The 21,470-nt window shown below is 41.2% G+C and overlaps 7 protein-coding genes across 10 annotated transcripts; 3 read left to right on the top strand and 4 right to left on the bottom strand.

Moving 5' to 3' along the window:
* Nucleotides 1-977: 977 nt before the first annotated feature.
* Nucleotides 978-4,469, bottom strand: sunn (sisters unbound). The gene is made up of 10 exons (XM_020946166.2): nucleotides 4,424-4,469; nucleotides 3,922-4,369; nucleotides 3,763-3,871; nucleotides 3,590-3,713; nucleotides 3,311-3,537; nucleotides 2,704-3,253; nucleotides 2,277-2,640; nucleotides 1,816-2,222; nucleotides 1,384-1,763; nucleotides 978-1,324 (listed from the first exon to the last, which is right to left on the bottom strand). The coding sequence occupies exons 1-10, from the start codon at nucleotides 4,463-4,465 to the stop codon at nucleotides 1,102-1,104; spliced, it is 2,874 nt and encodes a 957-aa protein (XP_020801825.2). The 5' UTR covers nucleotides 4,466-4,469; the 3' UTR covers nucleotides 978-1,101.
* A 778-nt stretch (nucleotides 4,470-5,247) lies between these two features.
* On the bottom strand, nucleotides 5,248-7,646 carry Bmcp (uncoupling protein Bmcp mitochondrial). Of its 4 annotated transcripts, none has more exons than XM_086837940.1 (6): nucleotides 7,535-7,646; nucleotides 7,323-7,474; nucleotides 7,136-7,180; nucleotides 6,148-6,561; nucleotides 6,028-6,088; nucleotides 5,248-5,964 (listed from the first exon to the last, which is right to left on the bottom strand). In XM_086837940.1, the coding sequence occupies exons 4-6, from the start codon at nucleotides 6,354-6,356 to the stop codon at nucleotides 5,743-5,745; spliced, it is 492 nt and encodes a 163-aa protein (XP_086694066.1). In that variant the 5' UTR covers nucleotides 6,357-6,561; nucleotides 7,136-7,180; nucleotides 7,323-7,474; nucleotides 7,535-7,646; the 3' UTR covers nucleotides 5,248-5,742. The 4 variants fall into 4 exon arrangements, with proteins under 4 accessions (XP_086694066.1, XP_020801867.2, XP_020801866.2 ...); XM_020946208.2 differs by having other exon boundaries at nucleotides 7,033-7,180; nucleotides 7,323-7,470; nucleotides 7,535-7,645; XM_020946207.2 differs by having other exon boundaries at nucleotides 7,033-7,180; nucleotides 7,535-7,626.
* A 4,264-nt stretch (nucleotides 7,647-11,910) lies between these two features.
* On the top strand, nucleotides 11,911-12,388 carry LOC147644923 (uncharacterized). Its single transcript, XM_086837947.1, has one exon. The coding sequence runs from the start codon at nucleotides 12,028-12,030 to the stop codon at nucleotides 12,340-12,342; it is 315 nt and encodes a 104-aa protein (XP_086694073.1). The 5' UTR covers nucleotides 11,911-12,027; the 3' UTR covers nucleotides 12,343-12,388.
* Nucleotides 12,389-15,056: 2,668 nt separating this feature from the next.
* On the top strand, nucleotides 15,057-18,160 carry LOC110178951 (uncharacterized). Its single transcript, XM_020946252.2, has 2 exons — nucleotides 15,057-15,383; nucleotides 17,535-18,160. The coding sequence occupies exons 1-2, from the start codon at nucleotides 15,284-15,286 to the stop codon at nucleotides 17,789-17,791; spliced, it is 357 nt and encodes a 118-aa protein (XP_020801911.1). The 5' UTR covers nucleotides 15,057-15,283; the 3' UTR covers nucleotides 17,792-18,160.
* An 828-nt stretch (nucleotides 18,161-18,988) lies between these two features.
* crim (QVR superfamily protein crim) lies at nucleotides 18,989-19,911 on the top strand. The gene is made up of 3 exons (XM_020946190.2): nucleotides 18,989-19,191; nucleotides 19,252-19,392; nucleotides 19,453-19,911. The coding sequence occupies exons 1-3, from the start codon at nucleotides 19,134-19,136 to the stop codon at nucleotides 19,728-19,730; spliced, it is 477 nt and encodes a 158-aa protein (XP_020801849.2). The 5' UTR covers nucleotides 18,989-19,133; the 3' UTR covers nucleotides 19,731-19,911.
* mtTFB1 (mitochondrial transcription factor B1) lies at nucleotides 19,836-20,923 on the bottom strand. Its single transcript, XM_086837886.1, has one exon. The coding sequence runs from the start codon at nucleotides 20,921-20,923 to the stop codon at nucleotides 19,931-19,933; it is 993 nt and encodes a 330-aa protein (XP_086694012.1). The 3' UTR covers nucleotides 19,836-19,930.
* Nucleotides 20,745-21,333, bottom strand: Ccdc56 (Coiled-coil domain containing 56). The gene is made up of 2 exons (XM_020946189.2): nucleotides 20,986-21,333; nucleotides 20,745-20,923 (listed from the first exon to the last, which is right to left on the bottom strand). The coding sequence occupies exon 1, from the start codon at nucleotides 21,331-21,333 to the stop codon at nucleotides 21,067-21,069; it is 267 nt and encodes an 88-aa protein (XP_020801848.2). The 3' UTR covers nucleotides 20,745-20,923; nucleotides 20,986-21,066.
* Between the last annotated feature and the right edge of the window lie 137 nt (nucleotides 21,334-21,470).

Genomic DNA, 21,470 nt, shown 5'->3' with positions numbered 1-21,470 from the left:
TCTCCCTCTCGCAGCCTAGCCTCTACAGATGCCTCTTTCTCCCTTACTCTCTCGCTCACACTTTCTCGGTTCTCTTGCCTCGCGGACTATAAATAGAGGGTCGCTAGCGGCGCGCCGCCCTTAGTCTGTCCGTGGCACCTGCAGTGATAACATCGATTGTGATAGTGGCAGTGATAGTGATTAACTCCGACCCCAAATATATTACCGGACCAATGGATAACCAGGAATGAGATGACGTGGATGTTTACATGAGAAGCCTAATTGGAGTCACCAGGAATATAAATATACACTGAAAGGAATATGGAATTGATGAAAATGGATAACAGTGTGTAATCTACCGGGGTAAGTCTGAACAATGACAATTATATTATTTATATATGTAGATGCTATAAGAGGGATCAGGCCTTGATCTAGATTTAGCTGTGCTATCTATGCTATTAGTTTTCAATTTATTCCCTTACTGCCATGAACCCTAATTAACTTTAATTTAAAGTGATACAGCAATTTTTATTAAGGATATCTACAAACGTATAAGTTACTAGTCTAACTTAACTATAAATTTTGCTATATAATTATACCTTTGCAGGGTATTATAATTTCAGTCAGAAGCTTGTAAAGCAAAGAAGAGTCGTTTCCGACCCTATAAATCATATATATTCTTGATCAGCATTTACAGCTGAGTCTATCTAGCCACATCTAGCAGGAAAAAAAATGTTCTCGTTTTTGAAATTCTTTGAAATTTTAAATTGAGTATGCAGATTTGTTAACCATATAAAAACTAGCACAGAAATGTTATCCGGATCGAAATTAATGAATTTTTGACTTAGTTATGATCGAACATTCGAACTTATAATCCTATGGGTATAACAAACACTTTGGCTTCTCAAAGTTAGCTTTCACTTTTGTTTTCTTTACTTGTTGGGTGTTCTGCTACATATTTGAATGTTAATGATTAAGATACAGAATAACGTCTTAAATCTGTATATAATTCTTATACATATTTAAAAGAAATATCAGCGCTTTGTGCTACCAGGAATTCAGTAAATATTTAAATGATTATGATTAACATATTGAAAATCGTCTTAAAATTATATAGTATTATTATCCCTCTTGAAGATCTTTCATAGCTTCGTATTGCCAATAACTTAGTGGGCCAGGTGGAAGAGAAGTGAGTTTACCATCAAAATTATCGTTATTTTCCACAGACAAATGTTCATCCTCGCACTGGTATTTAAATTTACTGATTTCGGTTATAAAATTCTCAATTTCCATAGTCTCCTCGGGTCCCATAGCTTCTTCCTTCAAACTGTGAATCGATTTAGCACTGCATACAAGAAAATTCTGATTTACGTTAGGGGAAGAAATTAATTAACTAAAACTTACATGATCATGAAGTGATTTTCCTGCAGTCGTAAGGCTGTCAGCAGTGGCAGAACACTTCGTAGCGGCAGAAGCCGATTCCGTTGACGTGAACTGGTCACTTCCAATCGCCGAACACCCATGTTTTTGACCAACAGAAGCAGCAATTCTTGAAACACGATCAATCTCAAAACCCAGGAGTCAAAAACTGTGACATGCCTATCAATTATGCTCAGGTGAGCAGTTAAAAGAGACGACACCCGAGTTTTAGAGTTGTTCTTATCGCCGGTTACGTGCAACAGAATGACTGGCAGGCAGTGGATATACCCTTGAACGCGGTGCTCTAATAGGACACCCAAGAGTTGCTCCAATTCGAAGTCCAGATATTTCAAGGCGGTTGAAGACTTAAAATAAAAAACAAATTACAGGGAGATTTAGGGAAAACATGAGTCTTACCATTTTATATTGGACCAACACCTTCCAGATACGATTGTTTGGCAAAACCAAATGTTTCGATTGCAAAAACCGTCGGAAGACGAAATGCATCTCAGACACATAACCTTCGACGAGTAACTCGGGATCCGAATCTCTCGGAGGCTGCAGCAACCAGTCCAAAAGCGTTCCATATGTGGCATCATCCAGACTCAAGTCCGGAAGATTACCAATGTGTAGTATGAGAATAGAACAGAATAGAAACTTGGCTCGCACAAAGTCTAGATTAGAATTGGAAAGTTCCGACTTGCAGAAGTCAAGGAGCTGGTGCACTAATAGTAATATCCTAACGCAAAAGTCATTATCTGATTTATCTCGCGCTACATACAACATGACCAGCATGGTAGCCAAGCTTTCGCTGCCATAACAAACTGAAATCAAAAGCAATACATAAATTAATGCGGAAACCGTATCATCTCACTTACTTAGGCTTTTGTTTTGAACTCGTTGCTCCAGCAGAAGCTTGACCAGAGTCGGATAGATGTCCACCACATGACGGACATCAAACTTTTTGACAATAAGCAAGGAGTGCAGACGTCTTAGACTATTGGCATAAGTCTCCAGTAGCTCGACCATTTGGGAATCTTCGGTATCGTTCTCATTCAATAAAGCCATCAATTGAGCCTGTTCCTCTCGTATATAATTCTCAGCTGAGGTATGAATCAGATCATTTCCCGTGGCATTCACCGAAAGATAGATATTGCTGTAGAGCCCTTGAAACTCCGATTCGCTAAGGGTGTTGTCTTTGAGGAAGTTATCTAGGCAGAACTGCTCCAAAGTCAAGAGCAGCTACAATCGAAATATTTTATTCTTCTTATATATAATCTATATATACTATATTATAATTCTTACCTCTTTCTCTAATTGAGCTACTGCCACAAAGTCCACCATACCATAGATACTGTAAAGTATAGCTCGAGTGCCAGTCTGGTGAGATGCAGACCGCACAAGATCTGGCCACCAGTGTAGAAAAATGTTGATCTGCTCACAAGCCTCCGGAATTTTTAAGTACTCTGCCATGAGGCGCTCAAAAAGAATGCTTACGGACTGAGCGGCTATAAGACTTAATTCAATTCGCACATCTCGAGCACTGAGCACAATTGAGTAGGTCTCAAAACGATGTAGCGCTGGAAAGTGCGTGGCAATAATTTTCAGATATCTGCCCAACTCATTTCTAAACTGGGCATAGCTCGGATTCTTTCGGGGATTCCCCTGCGACTTAATGTACGTTTCCAGTATGTGCAGGGATATATCCCCTTCCTGGTACTTTCGTTGCGATAGCTTGACATAGACCTTGGCTGCCATTGAAGAGACCAGCGAAAAAGAGAGTGGAGCTCGCAATATAAGCTGTAGCAAGATCTCGTGAAAACGGATCGTAAAACATTCCGCTGTAACCAAGTGTCTGTTTAGGAGTATTAGGGAATATATATAGTTTATATATAGATAAAGGACGGCTTACTTTTGAAGAGTCATCAGATACTTAAGTGCTGTCATGAGCAGGCGCTTGGAATTGCTCGTTTTGAGTGTCTCGAAGATCACTGCCATATATTTATCGGTGATCAGCTCATTGGTGAACAGACGCAGATACAAATGGTTGTCTTGATCCCGCTCCATGCTCTTGGCGAACTGCTCGATCATAATCTCAAGGAATTCGTAGGCCTCGATGTAACTATTGGGCTCGTCCATCTGAAAATTAAGCTATATGTAAGTAATCCATGGTTAATGGATTGGCTCCTACCTGAACGGTGAGGATGCAAAAGACAAAATCGAGGGCTGACTTCTCCACGCCGCAGAAGGTCTTGTAGTACACCTCAAACATGTCCAGCATGGGTCTCAGAACCACTTCGCAGGTTGCCTGATAGCTGTAATCATTCATAAGTAATTAAATGTAGCTTTTGCCAGGTCACTCACAAGATTCCATAGCGAACATCCACGGCGAGGCTCAGACAAATCTCCTTGAGACCGTCAAAATGAGCGTATTTGGGCAGCAGAATTACCAATCCGTTCAAAATATAAAACGCTGAAAGATTTTTAGATATGGAATAGTCTTGTTATTTAAATGGTGCTCACACATCCTGGCCAATGGCTCGCAGAGAAAACGATCCGCGGAAGTGACGCTGGTTAGCTGCATGCTACCGGAAATGGAGTGCACCACCTTCATCCAGACGATCACCACCCGCAGGTATGCGGACACCGGATGGGTGAGCCGATCGAACCGACAATTTTCCACATCCAATTTCAAAGCGGATGCGTAGTGCGACAATAATAAGGGCAACTCTTTAAAGAAAGCCTGCACATCGTCCATCAGTTTTAGATCAGGATTGAAAATATAGTTGGGGTTGTCGGTGCGGTACGAATGATCCTGCGTCCAAAAGGAGTCCTCTTCGGCCACGTTGAATCTGAGGCCCAGCACCCGGAAGCATTGGCCCACGAAACGGTGCGACACTCTTGTGACCCAATTTTCTGGATCAGAGGTCACAGCTTTTAGGAAAGCCATAGCGAACTCCTCGGTTACGAACTGAAAATGGGGGTTTATCATGTGGATCGGTAGGGTATTAATATGAGTACTAACTTCAATTTCGGCGCCAGTTGAAAGAACTGAATAAAAATCCATTTTAAGCGCTTTTTACAAAATGACTTCAAACTTTTTTAAGAAGCATTTTTTAGTGTTGGAAAGCTATAGATCGCGAAGCTATGGGTTGTTATCGATATCAGAAAGGAAAGAAAAAATTATCACATTTTGAATCGTTTAAATATTATGGGAAAATGGTGGTGAAACTTTAATGTTCGTATATATTGTATAAAATAATACAAAGTTAATAAAACCATAACTAAACTTAATATGCATTGATTTTAAATCAGGAAAAATTAATTTTTTGACCGGGAATGGCTAGATCGACTCTCCTGTTGATGCGGATCCAGAATATATATGATTTATGGGGTCGAAAATGACTCCTTCACTGCATTGTAAGCTTCTAACTAAAATTATAATGCCCTGAATCAGTTATAATTTTTAATTGAATACATTTCTAGATCATTCCCATGACAGTTAAATGATATAGTAGTCCGATTTCCATTAAATATAACACAAAATTTTAGATTCATATATTATGGCTATATATTAAATTTAATAAAAATCTGTTGAAAACTGGAAAAGTTATAATTGTTGTCTTAAAAATTTTCTATTGTTCCTACGGCAGCTATATTTATGTATATATATAGTCCACCGATTCACCATGCTCCTACTTATATTTTAGTAAAATTATACTTACTGATCATAGTTATTTATTATAAAGTTACATTTACTAAAGTAGCCGTTTCTTTTGGAGCGTAAAACACGACAGGTCCTAATGGTAGATAAGGTTGTTGCCCAATTAATTCAAACGCCAGCTTTAATTGAGATTTCCAACAAACTGTTTATTTGTATTTATTTTTGTACATTCTGTATTTGGAGAAACACAGCACATATTACAAAATGCATATATTTACAGCAGAGGATGCACATGTAATACAATTGATAATGCCTAAACCTCGAACAATCCAAATGCGCGTCTAATACAAAATGCAATTACAAATAGTTTTTGTTTAACTAGCCATAGGTAATTAATTTAAAAGCTCACTTAAGCTAAATAGTGTGTACTTCGCGGGTGGGCCCGAGGGCAGTCGGATTCACAAATACTTGAAAACGCCAACATTTTAAATGCGACAAATCGTTGTCACTCTGGGTTGCCCAGGGCAAAGTGACACTAGAGCAGGTCGGAGGCTATCGGATAGCCAGAATGAGACAGGCACTTTAGTGACCCTTCAACTGTATTCTAAGAGTTATGCCAGGTCTGGCAGCAGATCTGATCTTTTTGGTTTTACGCTTGTACTGGGATTTCCTCGCTGGTGCTAGTACTTTTTAAGTTGCTCGTACGTGATGAAGAAAATGATGTTCCACGGTCCCATCCTGACCCAAGTGGGTATGAATCCCTTGTAAAGGGCTAGGAGTCCCTCGTTTCTGATCGTCTGCACGGCGCAGTCGAGGCTCCCACTGTATAGCTTTGGTGTGGCTGCTGCCGTGACGACGCCGTTTATCGACATGCTCACGTGCCGCTGGTTCATCAGGCGGGTCTGTTGTGGAGACGAAAACAAATCTCGGTTTCTAAAGTCGCACCAATCTACGCTACTACTTACCCGGATGACATCGATGGGGGTTGAGGCTATGGCACTGCCCAGACTGGCAATAAAGCTTGAGCTGCAATTGAAACGATTTATTTACGAGGAACTTAAAAGGTACTCTACAGTGTCACTTACATGAAATGATTGGCCACGTGATCTCCAAAGGCGGTCATCAGCTGCAGCTTGCAAAAGTCATAGACGGGTAGCTCCACAGATGCGATAACCACAGCACGCTGAGCCGTTGGCCCCACGCCGCGCCACAGTCCACGGACGCCCTCATACTTGTATATCTCTCCGAAGCAGCCCAGCAGGCTCTGGTGCTGACCCTTCCCGTGCACTTGCATGCGCACCTTCAGTACATCTGTGGGATTGGCGATGGCCGAGGAGATGGCTCCGGCAGCAGCAGCGCAGAGTATGTTGCTCCAGACTCGCTCGCTTCCATCCTCGTTCGTCAGCAAACCGCGCTCGTTGGCCAGTTTCTTGAGTGTATAGTAAGTGCCAAACTTGATGGTGCCATAGGTGGCCTGTCGCAACACCGCTGGCCAAATGCTGCAGTAGAAAAGAAAATTATTCATTAAAATGCTTAAGGCAATTATAAATAAAATTAAATTATCAGGTCCACAATGATGCTTTGCCCTGGTATCAGTTTCAGATACAAAGTCTAATGGGTTAGCAGACAGCAGGGCAAAGTTCGCTGACTGATTAAACTTTTGGCCCACCGCGAGCATTCCTTATCAATAAATGTCTGTTTATACAGTAAAAATTATAAGCACAGGCTATTCCTATAAATAGCTGTATCTACATATCAAATTATTCTATCATAAAATTCCCTAATGCATAGTTTACACTTTAAAGTTCCTTGTACAAAGAGCCTACTGTGCTTCCCCTTATTATAATTATAATTCTCCCCAGCGGACGAACACGTGACCGTCACACGTTTGCGACGATAAGAAGCCACTGCTGTGATGGACCCATGATGTGACAGTGTGCGCGTGGAGTGGAGATACCCAACATTCTTACCCGGAATACAGAGCCCTGAGACCCTCCTCGCGGGAGATTTTCATAAAGGCATCGGTCATGCCGCGATATCGCAGTTGCGAGAAAGTTTGGTCGATTTTCTGACCTTGGATTTGGAGGCGCGTCTTGGTGGTGTCGATGGGAAAAGTGCCTGCAATGTAAAATACGTAAATGTTTGTTTACAAAAGATTCGCTGGACAGATTAGGAGCAGTCTGATTCCGCTGTAGCCCAGACTAGTGACTAGCCGGCTGGCGGGGCAGAGGAAGGTGTCACCACCACTGTTTTTGTTTACCGAATTCCGCGGTGATCGATGCAACGCCGCCGTAAAAAAAAGGCCGCCAGTCCTTCACTTCTGCCATGACGCCGCACCTGTTGATGTCCGGTTTCGAGACAAACTACGTCCTGCTTCCTTCCGTATCCACCCTCGCCTAAATGTCGCACTACCTGGCGACAAATTTAATTACGGTTCGCTATCGTCTTGGCATCCAAAAAGGAAAATATTACGGAATTAACGCAATGCGCCGGTGTCCAATTGGAACATTTGCGTAAGTTTTGCCAGCAGTGAGGCCAGTTTAGCTTATTTCAAGTTAGAAAAGCTTATAAGCTTATAAACTTTAAATAGCCAAGTGTTGCCAGACCACAAGTCGCGGTGCTGCGTTGCCAGACTTTTTTGAACACAGATTTGAATTAACGGGCACAGTCGGTTTGTTTCATTTATGAATTAGTTTTTATCAAAATAAATAGCATTTAGGAAACTTTGAATTTAAAGAAAACATACAATAACCAAAAAATAAAGCCTAAACATTGTGTATGAAAACCTAATATTTCTCAACACATCGCCTAATAGTTACTGTCAGTTAAGCAAATAGTCTAAAAGCTGAATGTAGACCAAGTAACTCCATCGATCATCGAACTTTAAATGAATATTTTATTCGCCACCGACAGCAAGTTAAATTAGCGACTACGATTTGGGAATTCCTAGCTACCATAACCCTGGCCTCGTGGTCCATCTGGGGATCTAGTGCAGGTTCTCCGGCAGCTGCGACCTTAGCTGGCATTTTGCGTTTTGTTTTCGCCCCGGCTCTTCCTCTCTTGTTTATTGTTTCTTTTCTTTTTTGCCAAAATTCGCATAATTAAAGGTTGTTTTGGGGGAAGCTAAAATCCGATAGCAGTGTTTACTATGATTTTTCTATGTTTAATTCACGTCACTCGCTGATCACCGCGGAACCGGATCGTGAAAGTCGACATCGGCGGCGTCAGACGGTCGCCGGGCTTATGGACCAGTTTGATGCCGCTCAGATCCAGCAGATTCAGTGGGTTTAACCCGAAAATGGGCAGACAAACAAAAGCGGAGAGTTCGCTAACAAAGAATTTGGCAAGTCAATTTAATCTCTGCAGCCCATTGTTAGTCGCAAAGGCACAAATGTAATTTAAAATCGCTTTACAGCTTATTTCACTTCGCTTTGCATTCCGCTGCCGGTTTCTCCGCTAAGTGATTTTCGCCAATGGAGCGTTCCCATCTCGGTTCTCCGCCGGTTCAAAATGCGGGGGCGTGCGCGTAAATTGACCGTTTCGGATTTGTTTGCAAATCAAATTAGCGGATTAAGTCAAGCGATCTGAGAAATGAGTGCGGCTATATGGAATTTATTGAGACGTGAACTTCAAAGGTATATAAACATTACGAAAAGCTTTCTGAAACTGCTAAAATTAACTTAAAATATAAATGTTTTTGAAGGCCATGTGGGTCCCATAAGGTAGGACTTTATGCGTTAACTTTAAACACAGATTTATTATACAACCAGTTTCCCATCTGAATCTCTTATTATTTGTACTATATTATTGACAACAAAACAAATTTAATAATAAACCCGTAGGTCTCGAAAAGCTGAACGCGTGCCAGTCTCAAAGTTGGTATAGATATTCCACATTTTTTGATTTTGATTCAATCTTGGGTCTGGTTACTCATCTCTTCGGCATGCGGAAACTGCCCAAAAACAAAGGCACTGCCCATATTGGCTTTAATTCGATATCAACTTTATGTATTTGAAATGTAATTCGTCAAGGTTTCCATCAAAGTGAGGATCTGACAAAACGTGTAACCAATTTTAAATTAGAAAACAATTAAGGAAAACTAGAATGAGTTTTAAGTTTCTTCTATAAAACTGATTATGAAGAGATCTAAGAATCTTATGCACAAGTAAGGTGGATCTAATTAAGTTAGTGATGCCATAATTAATTCGGTCGGAATTGCTTCCTTATGGCTTTTATGGAGAAGTACCATGCAAGCTAAAAATTAAAAACAAAACAAGAAAGGAAGCTAACTTCGTTACGCCGAAGTCTGTATACCCTGTATACCAAATTTGATGAAAATCTGTTAAAAACTGGAAAAGTTATAATTCTTTTTCTTAAAATGTTCCGATCGTTCCAATGGCAGCTAAATATATGTATATATATAATCCGCCGATTTGCCATGCTCCAAATTATATACTAGTTAAATTATATAAAAGAATAACTCCATAGTTTCATTCAAATAGCTTAAATTTATTCCAAAAGAAATTTCGCACGTCTGTGCATATGATTCCCAACTGGTTCTAACATCCCCGGAACGAAGTGACTGCTGCTGGCCAAGTCTCAGATATGTGTTGTGTTACAAAAGTTGCAAGTCATTGTTTATTAGTGTTAGTAACTGATCATACTTACTTAGTGGTCATAAATACTTACTGGTCATACTTAATCACTGGTCATAGATACTTACTCATCGTTGTTACTCACTGGCCATAGATACTTACTGTTTAGAGTTACTTAATGCTTATACTTAATTAGTGCTCCTAGTCAATTTTCCGATCGTTCCTATGGCAGCTATATATGTGTATATATAGTCCAGCGATTCGCCTTGCTCCGACTTATATACTGGCAAAATTATTTAGAAGAATAACTCAATAGTTTCCTTCAAATAGCTTAAATTTGTTCCAAATCAAATCTCGCACATCTGAGCTTATGATTCTCAACTGGTTCAAACATCCCCGGAACGAAGTGACTCCTGCTGGCCAAGTCTCAGAAATGTGTTGTGTTACAAAAGTTGCAAGTCATTGTTTATTAGTGTTCAAATTTAGTAACTGATTATACATACTTACTGGTCATAGATACTTAATGATCATAGTTACTTACTGGTGGTCATAGATACTTACTGTTCAGAGTTACTTACTGGTCAAACTTAATTACTGGTCATAGATACTTACTGATCGTTGTTACTCACTGGCCATAGATACTTATAGTTTGGAGTTACTTACTGCTCATACCTAATTTCTGCTCATAGTCAATTTTCCGATCGTTCCTATGGCAGCTATATATGTGTATATATAGTCCACCGATTCGCCATGCTGCGACGTATATACTAGTAAAATTATTTAGAAGAATAACTCCATAGTTTCCTTCAAATAGCTTAAATTTGTTCCAAAACAAATCTCGCGAATCTGAGCTTATGATTCTCAACTGGTTCAAACATCCCCGGAACGAAGTGACTGCTGCTGGCCAGGTCTCAGCAAGGTGTTGTGTTACAAAAGTTGCAAGTCATTGTTTATTAGTGTTCAAAGTTAGTAGCTGATCATACATACTTAGTGGTCATAGATACTTACTGATCATAGTTACTTACTGATCCCAGTTACTTAATGTTTATTGATACTTACTGGTCATAGATACTTACTGATCATAGTTAATTACTGAGTTCTGATCGATTTCCGATTCGATCCTTTAATTCGATAGCAAACTCACAGTGTATTTAATCTCCGGCCTTCCGAACTTAGTTTCCTTTCTTGATTTTTGTTTAAGAAGGTATTAAGACAATAAAATTCGATTTAAATTCAGTCCCAATTCAAAGTTAATGACGGTAATTTCTAGTCAAGACTCTAGATTGAATTCCATACTGGTTATTAAACCAAGAAACAATGTCTGAAATAGTCATTAAAGTATTTTCCAAGTAACTAAATTCCCTAGACCTTTACCTAGATTCCCTAGATTGATGACCAACTTGCTAGGCGTTCCCAGTTCGACAGCCCCAATTTGGCCAAATGGTATTCCAAATCAATCAGCTAATGGCTCTATCAGGTATTCCCCAGAATCGTGCGGAAGAGGGCGGGGGAAAGGCAATAGAAATTTCTTTAATCCCAGACTCGATAAATTAATTTGTGGCTAATTTGCATATTTAACACACTGGCCTTTGTTCACCGTTTAGGAGTAAAAACCCCGGACTATCGAAATCCGCATACGAGCAGAAGCCAAGTCTGGCGCCAAAGAAATTGCCAACATCCATCAAGTTATCCGATCTCCGCTCCGACCGCTCCATGTGCTAATCGCCTTTGGGAATGTATACTAACTATATATGTATATCCATCTATATAGTGTGTGTACGGCGTGAAGATTTTATTACACACTTGACGTCGCTACTGTCGCCGGTCGCCGGTCGCCGGTCGTTTGTGGAGAGTGATAGCCGGACGGACCGGTCCAGTCCGAATCCGAATCCGTTGCCCAATCGAATCTATTTCCCGATCGAACTCCAACTCAGTGATTATGCAGGAATTTCAGATGCGACGCCTGGTCGCGTCTCCAAGTCGCCACAGTAAATTCTGGGAATCTGACAGATTTTATGATGGCTAATATTCGCATCATATATTCATTTCCAGTCAAAACTATGCAAAAAGCAGGCCCATGTGAGTTTCTTGTTTAACTTGAACTTCGTATTATGGGTCGGGTCTGGGAAAGTCATAAATATGCTCAAGTTATTACTAAAACTTTAAATATTAACAAGACAAATAAACTATGTTTTAATAATTAGTTTCCATAGATTTTCTAAGATATTTTGAAACCAAGTATCCCTTGAAAACACAGTATCTCTGAGTTTTGAGCCCTCACTACCAAGGTCTTCCTTCAAACGAACAATATCTAGAGATTTTTAGTTCTGTTTTTCAACCGTTAACTATATTTGTTTAAGTTGTGGTCTAATGGCTACCGAAAAAGATTTGGTTGAACTTGTTAAATCGATCGACGAGCCAACAACTTTGGAAAGGCTTATGAGTTCCAAAGAAATACTTCAGCTTAGTCCCGAGGATAAAACAAAGGCAAGGGAGATTCTAAAGGGACTTTTGGGTGCTGCTGTGCGTCTGGGATTCATCTATGAGTACAAGGAATACTATTGCGAGGCATCCCATGCGGATGACATGATAGCACTCATGGGATCAGATTCACAGTCCGATTTAGACGATGTCAGTTCAGAGTCTATGGAAGGATGGGGGGATTCTGGAGAGGATGAGTCTTAAGAGAAGCTTTGCAGTTTCTCAAGCAATAAATGAATAATGTAAGACCGATTGTTATGACATTTTTCAAACCCTTACAAGATAATTTAACAGTTATTTCAGGGTGAAGGTTAGGGATATGCAACCTTTAAACTTATACCCACTGAGGGGTATATAAAAATACTACAAAATACAACTTGTCCTCGATCGAAGCATCCAGTTTTTGGGCCAAAAACGTAAGAAATCAGCAAAGTGAATGTTAACGACGGGCAGCCTGACTGACTGCCTGCCTCCCTGCCTGGTACACAACTCATCCATAATGCATCACACCCGACCGGCAATTAATCAACAATTAATTTTTCATAAATTGATCGTTTATTGGCTGAAGGCAGAAATTACCTGCTCGCTACCGTGTGCGCCGCTGGGCTAGTTGGGGGGATAACAAAAACAAAAACCAAAAAAAACAGGCAATATTAATTACTAATTATGCGTGGCGTCAAAACAACAAAACTAAGGCACATAAATATTTATCGATTTGTCTGCGGCTTTTAGTCACAAAACCCCGAACCGTCAGAATGGCCACATGTAATCTGTGGACTATGCGATCTGGGAAATCAGAGACGACCTATGGCGATGGCACGTAGGCCAAAAAAGTGGACAATAAAATGGAAACGAATAAACAATAAATCAACCGCAAATCGGTTAGCTTCGAGTGGAATTTTTACCTTACATACATACAGTTCATTGCTGGGCTGGCGACCTTATCGCGATGCTAGGGCCTGTGTCAAAAAAATAAAGAATACCGTGGAATACTAGCGGATACCAGCGGGTCCCGTCCATAATTAATAAATTCCAGCGTGCGCCGAGGAGCTGACCAACCCCAGCTCCAGTCCCGGCAAACAAAACAACAAATTGACGTCACACCGGGCTCGGACTTGGACTTGGACTCCTCGCAAGTGCGACATGGGTATCAAGGCTTGAAACGGGTTAAACAAGTAAAGAGATCTCGAGAACCCAAACAACAAACACAAACAACTGGTAAAAAGGGGGGAGCCTTAATCAAAAACGTCGACTGGCTCAAAAACAACTTGTAACAGAAATTGGGCTGATCGAGAAGTTGAGGATTCCCTGGGTTACATCTATAAGTTACATCTGAGACATATTCAAAGAATATATATAATGCTTTTTAGTTCTATTTGCTTAAAACCCGATTTAACTTTCCATAAACTCTTTAGTTTAATCATATAATTTATACTGCGTAATACATTGCGTATGAGTAATATTGTTCCTTAATATTCTTCATATCACTCATACGCAGTGTGTTACAAATGTTACTCATATCTAACAAAGAAATCAACTGAAATTTCTCATTATAATTTAAATCATCATTAAACTAATATAATTTGTATAAAATATTTAATAATTTATTATTATTACCAAAGTCACACATAATAGTCAAAGTAATCAACTTTTCCAACTTGTATCTCAAAATTTAAGTTATGCAAGCCACTAACTATACATCCAGAAGTGCGTATATTTATTGCAGCCACTGTGTACTGGTTTCTGTGTTGCAATAAAATCGCTTAAAAGTCGGGAAGCGACTTGTTTTCATTAAGCGTTACGCCTTCTGTTGGCCCAAAAGGTGGCGGCCCGGCGACAAGTTGGCGTCAGCCAAATGGGATAATAAGGCCAGGCCAGTAGCAATTTAAATTTTCAATCGACGCCAGGTGCATTTAGATTTTCTATATTTTGTAGCAGTGTAGCTTGAATAAGTGAAATTGCTCGATTGCATATATATACAAATGCATGGAGATCATCAAACATTCAGAATTCAGGTAAAATGCTGTTGACACCAAAACTTTTATGAGTTTTTTATGATGCGAGTTTTTTTTTTGGTTTTAGGATATAAATGAGGGTACAATGTAGATGATCTTACTTGGAAATACACAGATTCTCAGTGAATTATTTTTCTCCTTAAAAAAAGAACACACTTGTGGCTCGGTAAATTAATGTACCATTGTTCGCAGATCATGTCATCTCAGTTCTGGTTGAGTGCCAAGAATAAGACTTTAGTACTAGCTTTCTTTTATATCCAGGTAAATGTCAGAAAATGACCTGGCGGCACATGGAGCTAATAAATATGTTAATGGTGGGGAATCGGGCTATTTGTTCTTTTAACTCCTACTCTTCAAGCGAAACCCTCTTCAGCGCCTTTCCTGACCATTGTTTACCTTTTCCTCGGTTCTCGGTTTAGTCATCTTCAAAAGCTCCGCCTGGGCGTCACTGCATCCCAATTTGGCCAGCTCTTTTAGCCGCATTTAGCAGTAGTCCATTCGATGAGCATCAAAAAGCCGGCTAAATGGGGCTCGGCAGCGCGAGGTATTACCATTTATAAAGATTCAAGGGTGGGCGACCCCACATTCCAAAGCCAATACACCTAGGCACACCCTCGACCAGGCCAGGCCATTTTTGAGAAGGCCGGATAATTAATTACGCAAAACTGCAAAATAATGCAGAACAACGGCCCGGCAAGCAGAGATCATCGAAAAGCGGACGGGTAAAAGCATTTCGCCAGCTTGCGATCGCTCCAAATAGCCCCCAGAGCCGCCAGAGATTTATGGCGAACGTCCAGCTCCGGAATATCCCAGGCCCCCGTCGATCCAAAAAGAAAACATGTGCTTCGAACGAGCTGTGAAGAGAGTGGTTTTTTTAAAGCTCACAATCGGAGACGGCTCTCTCCGTCTCTCGACTTTGGCAGACATAAATATGGGAGCCCCCTCGAAGGTAGCTTCAGTTGGTGACTGAAAATCAAACTGTGCACAACAGCTCCCCGTGACAAGCTCAAGCTTAACGCGCAAAAACAACGCCAGTGAATAAAAATACGAGAGTGGAAGCCAAGCTCGTCTACAAATATTAAACAAATATTAAATTGAACACTTAAAAAACCCAAAAACTCAACTGCAAAATGCAAGTGGAAAAAGTTTGTGCCACCATTGTGGTCTTTGCCATCTTCGCCTGCGTCGTGGATGCAGCTATCTACTCCCAGCCAGCCATCTTTCATCCTGGTTAGTATTCAAGCAGAAGACAAGGAGAAATCTGCTTTATTTTTATAAAAAAAATATAGAATAAAGACTAGTTAAATAATGAGTGAAAAGTTATAAAGTTATACCCCATTAGGGGGGTTTTTCCTTAATGCAAAGTTCAAACTATAAAATAACGTTTTTAAAAGTCATTGAAATCTACTTGACACTTAAATTTCCATTTAAATGAGATTTTTTTCTGAGAATGATTGAAAATTGCATTAACTCGATTGCTTGCTTATGGAGTTTTCTAACAAAGTTTCCATTTAATAGACAGGCGACCTTTGTCAGCCACAAAACACAATAAAACAATAGCATTGATGGCGCTTCGCAGGCGTGATTGATTTACGATTGAGGCGATGATTTGGCAAGGCCTAAAATATTAGCTCATTCCCGATAGAAACCTCAATCTTGGTCTCTAGTCCGATTCATCCCAATAGATTTCAAGAACAAATAAATATTTTCAAGCCACAAACTCAGCTTTGACGTCAGATATCGATGCTGAAAATTTGTTTATAATTCCTTTGGCTGAGACATGTGATTTATGGGTTGATATATTTTCGATATTTTGGCTGCTTTCGCTGACGTCAACAACAAACACAAAACGACGATAATATAAACAAAAGAAAACAATGATATAAAGTCGAACAACGCAAAAGGCAAATACGAAAACAACAGACGAAATTTGTCATGTTATTGGCCCCCTTTCGGTTTGTTGGTTGTGTAGCAGATTCAGATAAACAAATTCAGATACAGATACAGATACAAATAGAGATAGATATGAATTTCGGTTTTTTGGGTTTTTCGCATTCGCCAAAAATTAGCATAAGAAATGTGCTGATGTGGTTATTATTCAAACGCTTGCCTAATTTGCATCGCTATGCGGATTTGAGTTAGAAAAATTATCGATTATCCCGCCAGCCAGATCTCCCAGAGATGGCCAGATATTTTCCTCTGATGAATTATTCATGCGTGAAGGTCGTTTAACGTCTTTGGCTTTGGGAATTTCTGGCCATCTCGCGCGACTGGCTCACTAATCTATAAGAAATTAGCGCCAAACTGCTTAAAAATAGGCGATGAGTTCACGCGAGCCTCGATATTAATTGCACAATTGCTTGGAATGCGTGTTCTTTGGCTCCTCGAATGGTAAATTAATGGCGAGTCTCATTAATCAAACTTACCTTTCTATTTGGCAATTTATTTTTGAACCCGACAACTCAGCAATTCGCAGCCGCAGGGCAGGCCAGGCAGGCAGGCAGTTCGTTATAAATAAAAGCACGAGTACGCTCCACCGCCATCTGTCAGCTCGGCTCAGTGCTTGGGGTTTAAAAATAAATGCCAGTCTCCAGTGCCCAGTTTCCAGTTACCAGTCTCCAGCCGTAGCCCCAACCGCAGGCTGTCTATAGCTCTTATTTCTGATGTATTTATATCCCGATGCCGACCGAGTACTTCACCTTTTGCTTGTGTGCCAATTTTCTTGTCGAATGACTGTCAAGTTCGTGCCTTAAGTCTTTCGTTTTCTCAGCTTTAGCAAGTCATTGGATAGTTACAAAAATAGGCTAGAGTGGCTAATTGGGGATAATTGTTTATAAAATGTATAAAAATTTCCATCAACTTATTGATGCCACTGAGGTAGTGGGAGTCTTTTAATTGATGTAACTTTTATTGATTTAATACGAGTGCCTTGACCTTTACCCGAAAAATAATTTACAATTTATGATTACAAGAGTGAGTGTTTAAATTATTCGATTAAAAGACACCTTGAACTGAATTTTGTTTCGTTTTTGGTTTTTGTTTTGTAAGTCGCATGCACATATTTAAATTCCGCTCGGAGACAGAGTCACGATTTATAGCCACTTCCTCATAAGCTCGCAAGACATAAATAAAATTCATAAATAAGATGCAGTAACTACGATACAGCATCGAGGAAGCAACAAAGAAGACTGGTACCACTTCCGCTTGCACCATTGTAAACTGAAAACAATTTTTTATATTCTCTTACAAAGGAGAATAAGGAATTTTATAAGGAAATCAGATATCAAGACAATTTAAGCAAAGAAAATACTCATGTGTTTTAATCGAATATTGAGTTAACAATTTTTACTAAATATTAAATCTCCTTTGTTATTTTTACAGCTCATCCTGGCAAGTGCTTCGACAAGTTCACCCGAAAGGCTTTGCTGCCCGACAAGGAGTACAAGCCAAAGGGCATCTGCGCTGCGATGACTTGCAGCCTGGAGGCCCGCGAGATCAGCATCGAGACCTGTCCCTATGTGGAGGCACCTGGCTGCGAGGAGCTGCCCAGCGACCCCAACTGGCGGTTCCCCAAGTGCTGTCCGCAGTTCAAGTGCGTCGACTTCAAGACCGGCAAGGACTTTATCGTCTCGCTGTAGAGAATGCAAGTGCGAAAGGTGGCTGCCCATATAGCCGCAACTGAAACGTGATTTTACATAAAATGTATTCGTAGTTTTATACAACCCGAAAAGAGTGAATGATTGAGTGTGTGTTTGTGTAAGCAAGTGAATGTTTGTGGGATGCGTGTGATTCATTCTTAATTTATTTATTGTAATTTGTACATAACAGCATAACCAGCATAACGCCCTTTTTACCCCATCATGTTTTCACGTGTGAACATAATGCAATTTGTTTTGATTTATTCAAAAGTCCCTGTATGCGATATTTGCAAGTATGACTAAGTGTAAACAAACTATGTTTAGTCCATAAGGTTTAAGCGAATAAACTAATAATAAACAAATCAGAAATATGCAAATGTTTGCCTTAACGTATTCACTTGGATACGTGATTAGCAGCGTCATGTCCAAGTTGGGAACGTTTTCCCTGCGGTTTATTTGCGCAGTCAATGTCTCTGTCTGCTCCACCGGATTACGCGCTCTTCTTTTTTTGGACTTTGTCAATAAACCAATAAGATTATTCCCTGACTCATCTCCGGCTGTTTCGTTGGGCAAACATCGCACATGCCGCATTGGAAGCGATCCGCAGCGGAGCTCCAAATACAATCAAAAGTTTATTGCTCGAGAGTCCAACGGTTTGCCGTCTCTGGGCCTGATACGAATAATAATTTTATGGCCTACGTTGCTCATTAGAGCGAACAGGAAATGCCAAAAGACTCAGAGCGTCGTTTGATGATCCGCTAAATATATTCCAAAAATAGATTAGAAATGGCAAGTAAATCTAATTAAAGAATTACTTAAAACATTATGTACCTATATGAAAATGTATTTTTCGACCGCGAATTACTAAATCGATTCAGCTTTTAATACTGATCAAGGATTTATAGGGTCGGAAATCACTCCTTTACTGTGTAACAAACTCCTAACTAAAATTAAAATTCCCTCCAAGGTTATAAAAACAATGTATTGCATGCATAGACTTTGTTAGATATAAATGATTTAAAATTTAAATTATGGCAGAGTGCGCCAAACTCAACCTAAAAGTATTCCGTTGGCCAGCACTAGATTCGCCAATTATTCCTTTAGCCAACACTAGATCGGTATGTTATTAGTATTTTCTAGTATTATCGATTAAGCAATCGATAAGTCGGACCACTTATCGTTATCGCTAATAATTTCGTTTTCCAACACTAGGTTGGCACTCGATAAGTTTTGCCATTTATCGTTATCACCTGCTTGGGCGTTGCTGCTTTTTATTTACGTTTCTGAATTTGTTCAATTTTGTAAATAAAACAACGTTTTAGTGCAGAAACCATTGAAGGAAATGCAATCCCAGACGAATCTCATCGCAGTATTGCTGCTGGCAGCTCTTATTCATGAAGGTATGTACCATTTTTGAGGATGCTACAGAACTTGCAATTATGTTGATGACTGCTTGACAGGCGCTGCGATCTGGTGCTACCGCTGCACATCCGCCACGCCCGGTTGCGCGGAGAACTTTAACTGGCGAGGAATAGGCTTCCTGGGCGAACACTGCCCGGAGCCCAACGACATCTGCGTGAAGGTGACAGAGCGACGTGGCGGTAAGTCAACGCCTATTGATGTACTCCAGAACGTGCATTGATTCCATCAATCTCTTGCAGCCAAGGAGACCATCACCCGCGAATGCCTTAGTGCCCTGAGCTTCCGCAAGGATATACCCGCTGACAAGTATGAGGGCTGTCGTCCTGCCGCCAAGATGGTGAATTTGGGGCACTACGTCAACCACACGATCAAGGAGCACGACGTGAAGCGCGACTACTTCACGGATACAGAGTTCTGCTTCTGCTTCCTTGACCACCGCTGCAACGGAGCCGGCGGAATGCGAGTCTCGGCAATCGTGGGTGTGCTTGCCGTAGCCACTGCGCTGTTCTTCCGCTAAAGCATCACCACGGAGGTGGCTTTGCCAAAGTGCCTTAGTAACCATACTAAACAACGACGAATCTCGTCTAACATTCCGTCCGCACATTCCACGACTTTGTACAACTTTTTGCGTATTGCATACACCTTTTAGAGACTTGTGTTTACTCAACTAATTAAATACATTCTACAATATTTATAAACAGGCGTGAAATCGTTGCATTAGAGGACCTCCGCATTCTTTGGCGCCCGGTAATCGTAGCTCGCCACCTCGGGATTTGCGTTAGCGTACTCTTCGTATACTTCGGCCAGTCTGAGGCACTGTTCCACGGACAATTCAAAGGAGCGCAGCGTGTCCTGTACCTCGGCGCGCTGGAAAAGCTTCTGAGTAACCTCTTCGCGGTCTTCCGGTGGGAACAAGGTGCCATAGCCCCGGCGGCAGTACTTTTGACGCATGCTAAAGATGTGCCGCACCACACGCTCCACCAAGGGAAACGGCAGATGCGTCTTAGGGCGCTTCAGAGGTATTACCTTGACAACGCCTACATCCACCTGCGGCTTGGGCACGAACGCCTTGCCTGGTATGATGAACTTCAGGACCGGCTCCGTCCAGATCTGCGACATCACAGACAGTCGGCAGCGCTGCTCGCCACCAACTGGTGCGCAAATCCGCTCGGCCACCTCCTTTTGGAAAGTGAGCGTCATGCAGGTGTCGTTGCGACGGAAAGCGCCTCGTCTGGCGGCCAAATCCTCATACCAATTGATCAGAAGACGCGTGGAGATGGCGAACGGAAGATTGCCGATCAAGTGTAAACGCTGCGAGGTGTCCGGAATATGCTGCTCCAGGTTGAAGCGCAAGATGTCCTCGTAGTACATGTCCACCTGGATGTTAAGTGGGCTGGCACACTCCTTCAGCAACTGGAGGGTCTCACCGAAGCGCTGATCCTTCTCCACGAGCATCAGTCGCTCCGGCTGGCGGCGCAAAATGGAGCGGGTGATGCCGCCGGGACCGGGACCCACCTCCAGCACAATATCATTTGCATCGATACGACCCGCAGACTTGACAATCTTGTCCGTCAAACGCTCGTCCATAAGGAAGTTTTGGCTCAGCTGCTTTCTCGCCTGGAGCTTGTAGAGCTTAACTAGTTCTCGGATGGTTGGGAGTGGCGGCAGGCGCATGCCGCTCTGTAGTATGCGGGCGGTGGCTTGTGACATCTGTAACAACAAGAATCATCTAGAAACTAACCAGGAAACAGGTAAGACTAGACTATACTCACATTGTTGTGCAACGACTTCAGGGGTGTGTAAAATGAAGAAAACGCTTACGTACTAGAAGAAACTAACTATAACTGCTGTGGCTAGTTGGTGGAGACCTTCTTGGGCTCCTCAAAGTCGTCCAGGAACTTCTCTTGCTGCACCGAAAAGATAGAATAGCCGTAGATGGCCAGCACGGAGACTCCCAGAGCGCCGGCGGTCAGTAGATTGTTGCGGCGGATACGCTTCAGTTTCTGCACGCGGTCCAGGTTCTGCTCCTCAATCAGCTTCATAAACTGCAGCTGTGCCCTGTCCAGCTTGGGAGCGTTCTCTCCGTACTTGATCTTAGGTCCCTGCTCCGGCGCCGACATTATAAACGCTTACAAAATGTGAAATATTTTGTTCTTTTTGCTGTTGAAAATTATGAAATCTCACACGATATAAAGATGGAAGTAAATCGATTGCCCATTCGATATTTTGATGAAAGTATAAAAACTTATTAACAACC

This window comes from Drosophila serrata, unplaced genomic scaffold (assembly GCF_035046125.1).
Source record: "Drosophila serrata isolate PLE 108 unplaced genomic scaffold, ASM3504612v1 contig_66, whole genome shotgun sequence".
NCBI classification, from domain to species: Eukaryota; Metazoa; Arthropoda; class Insecta; order Diptera; family Drosophilidae; genus Drosophila; species Drosophila serrata.
Note: the sequence above shows the minus strand (reverse complement) of the source record. Positions and strands in the feature narration are given on the sequence as shown.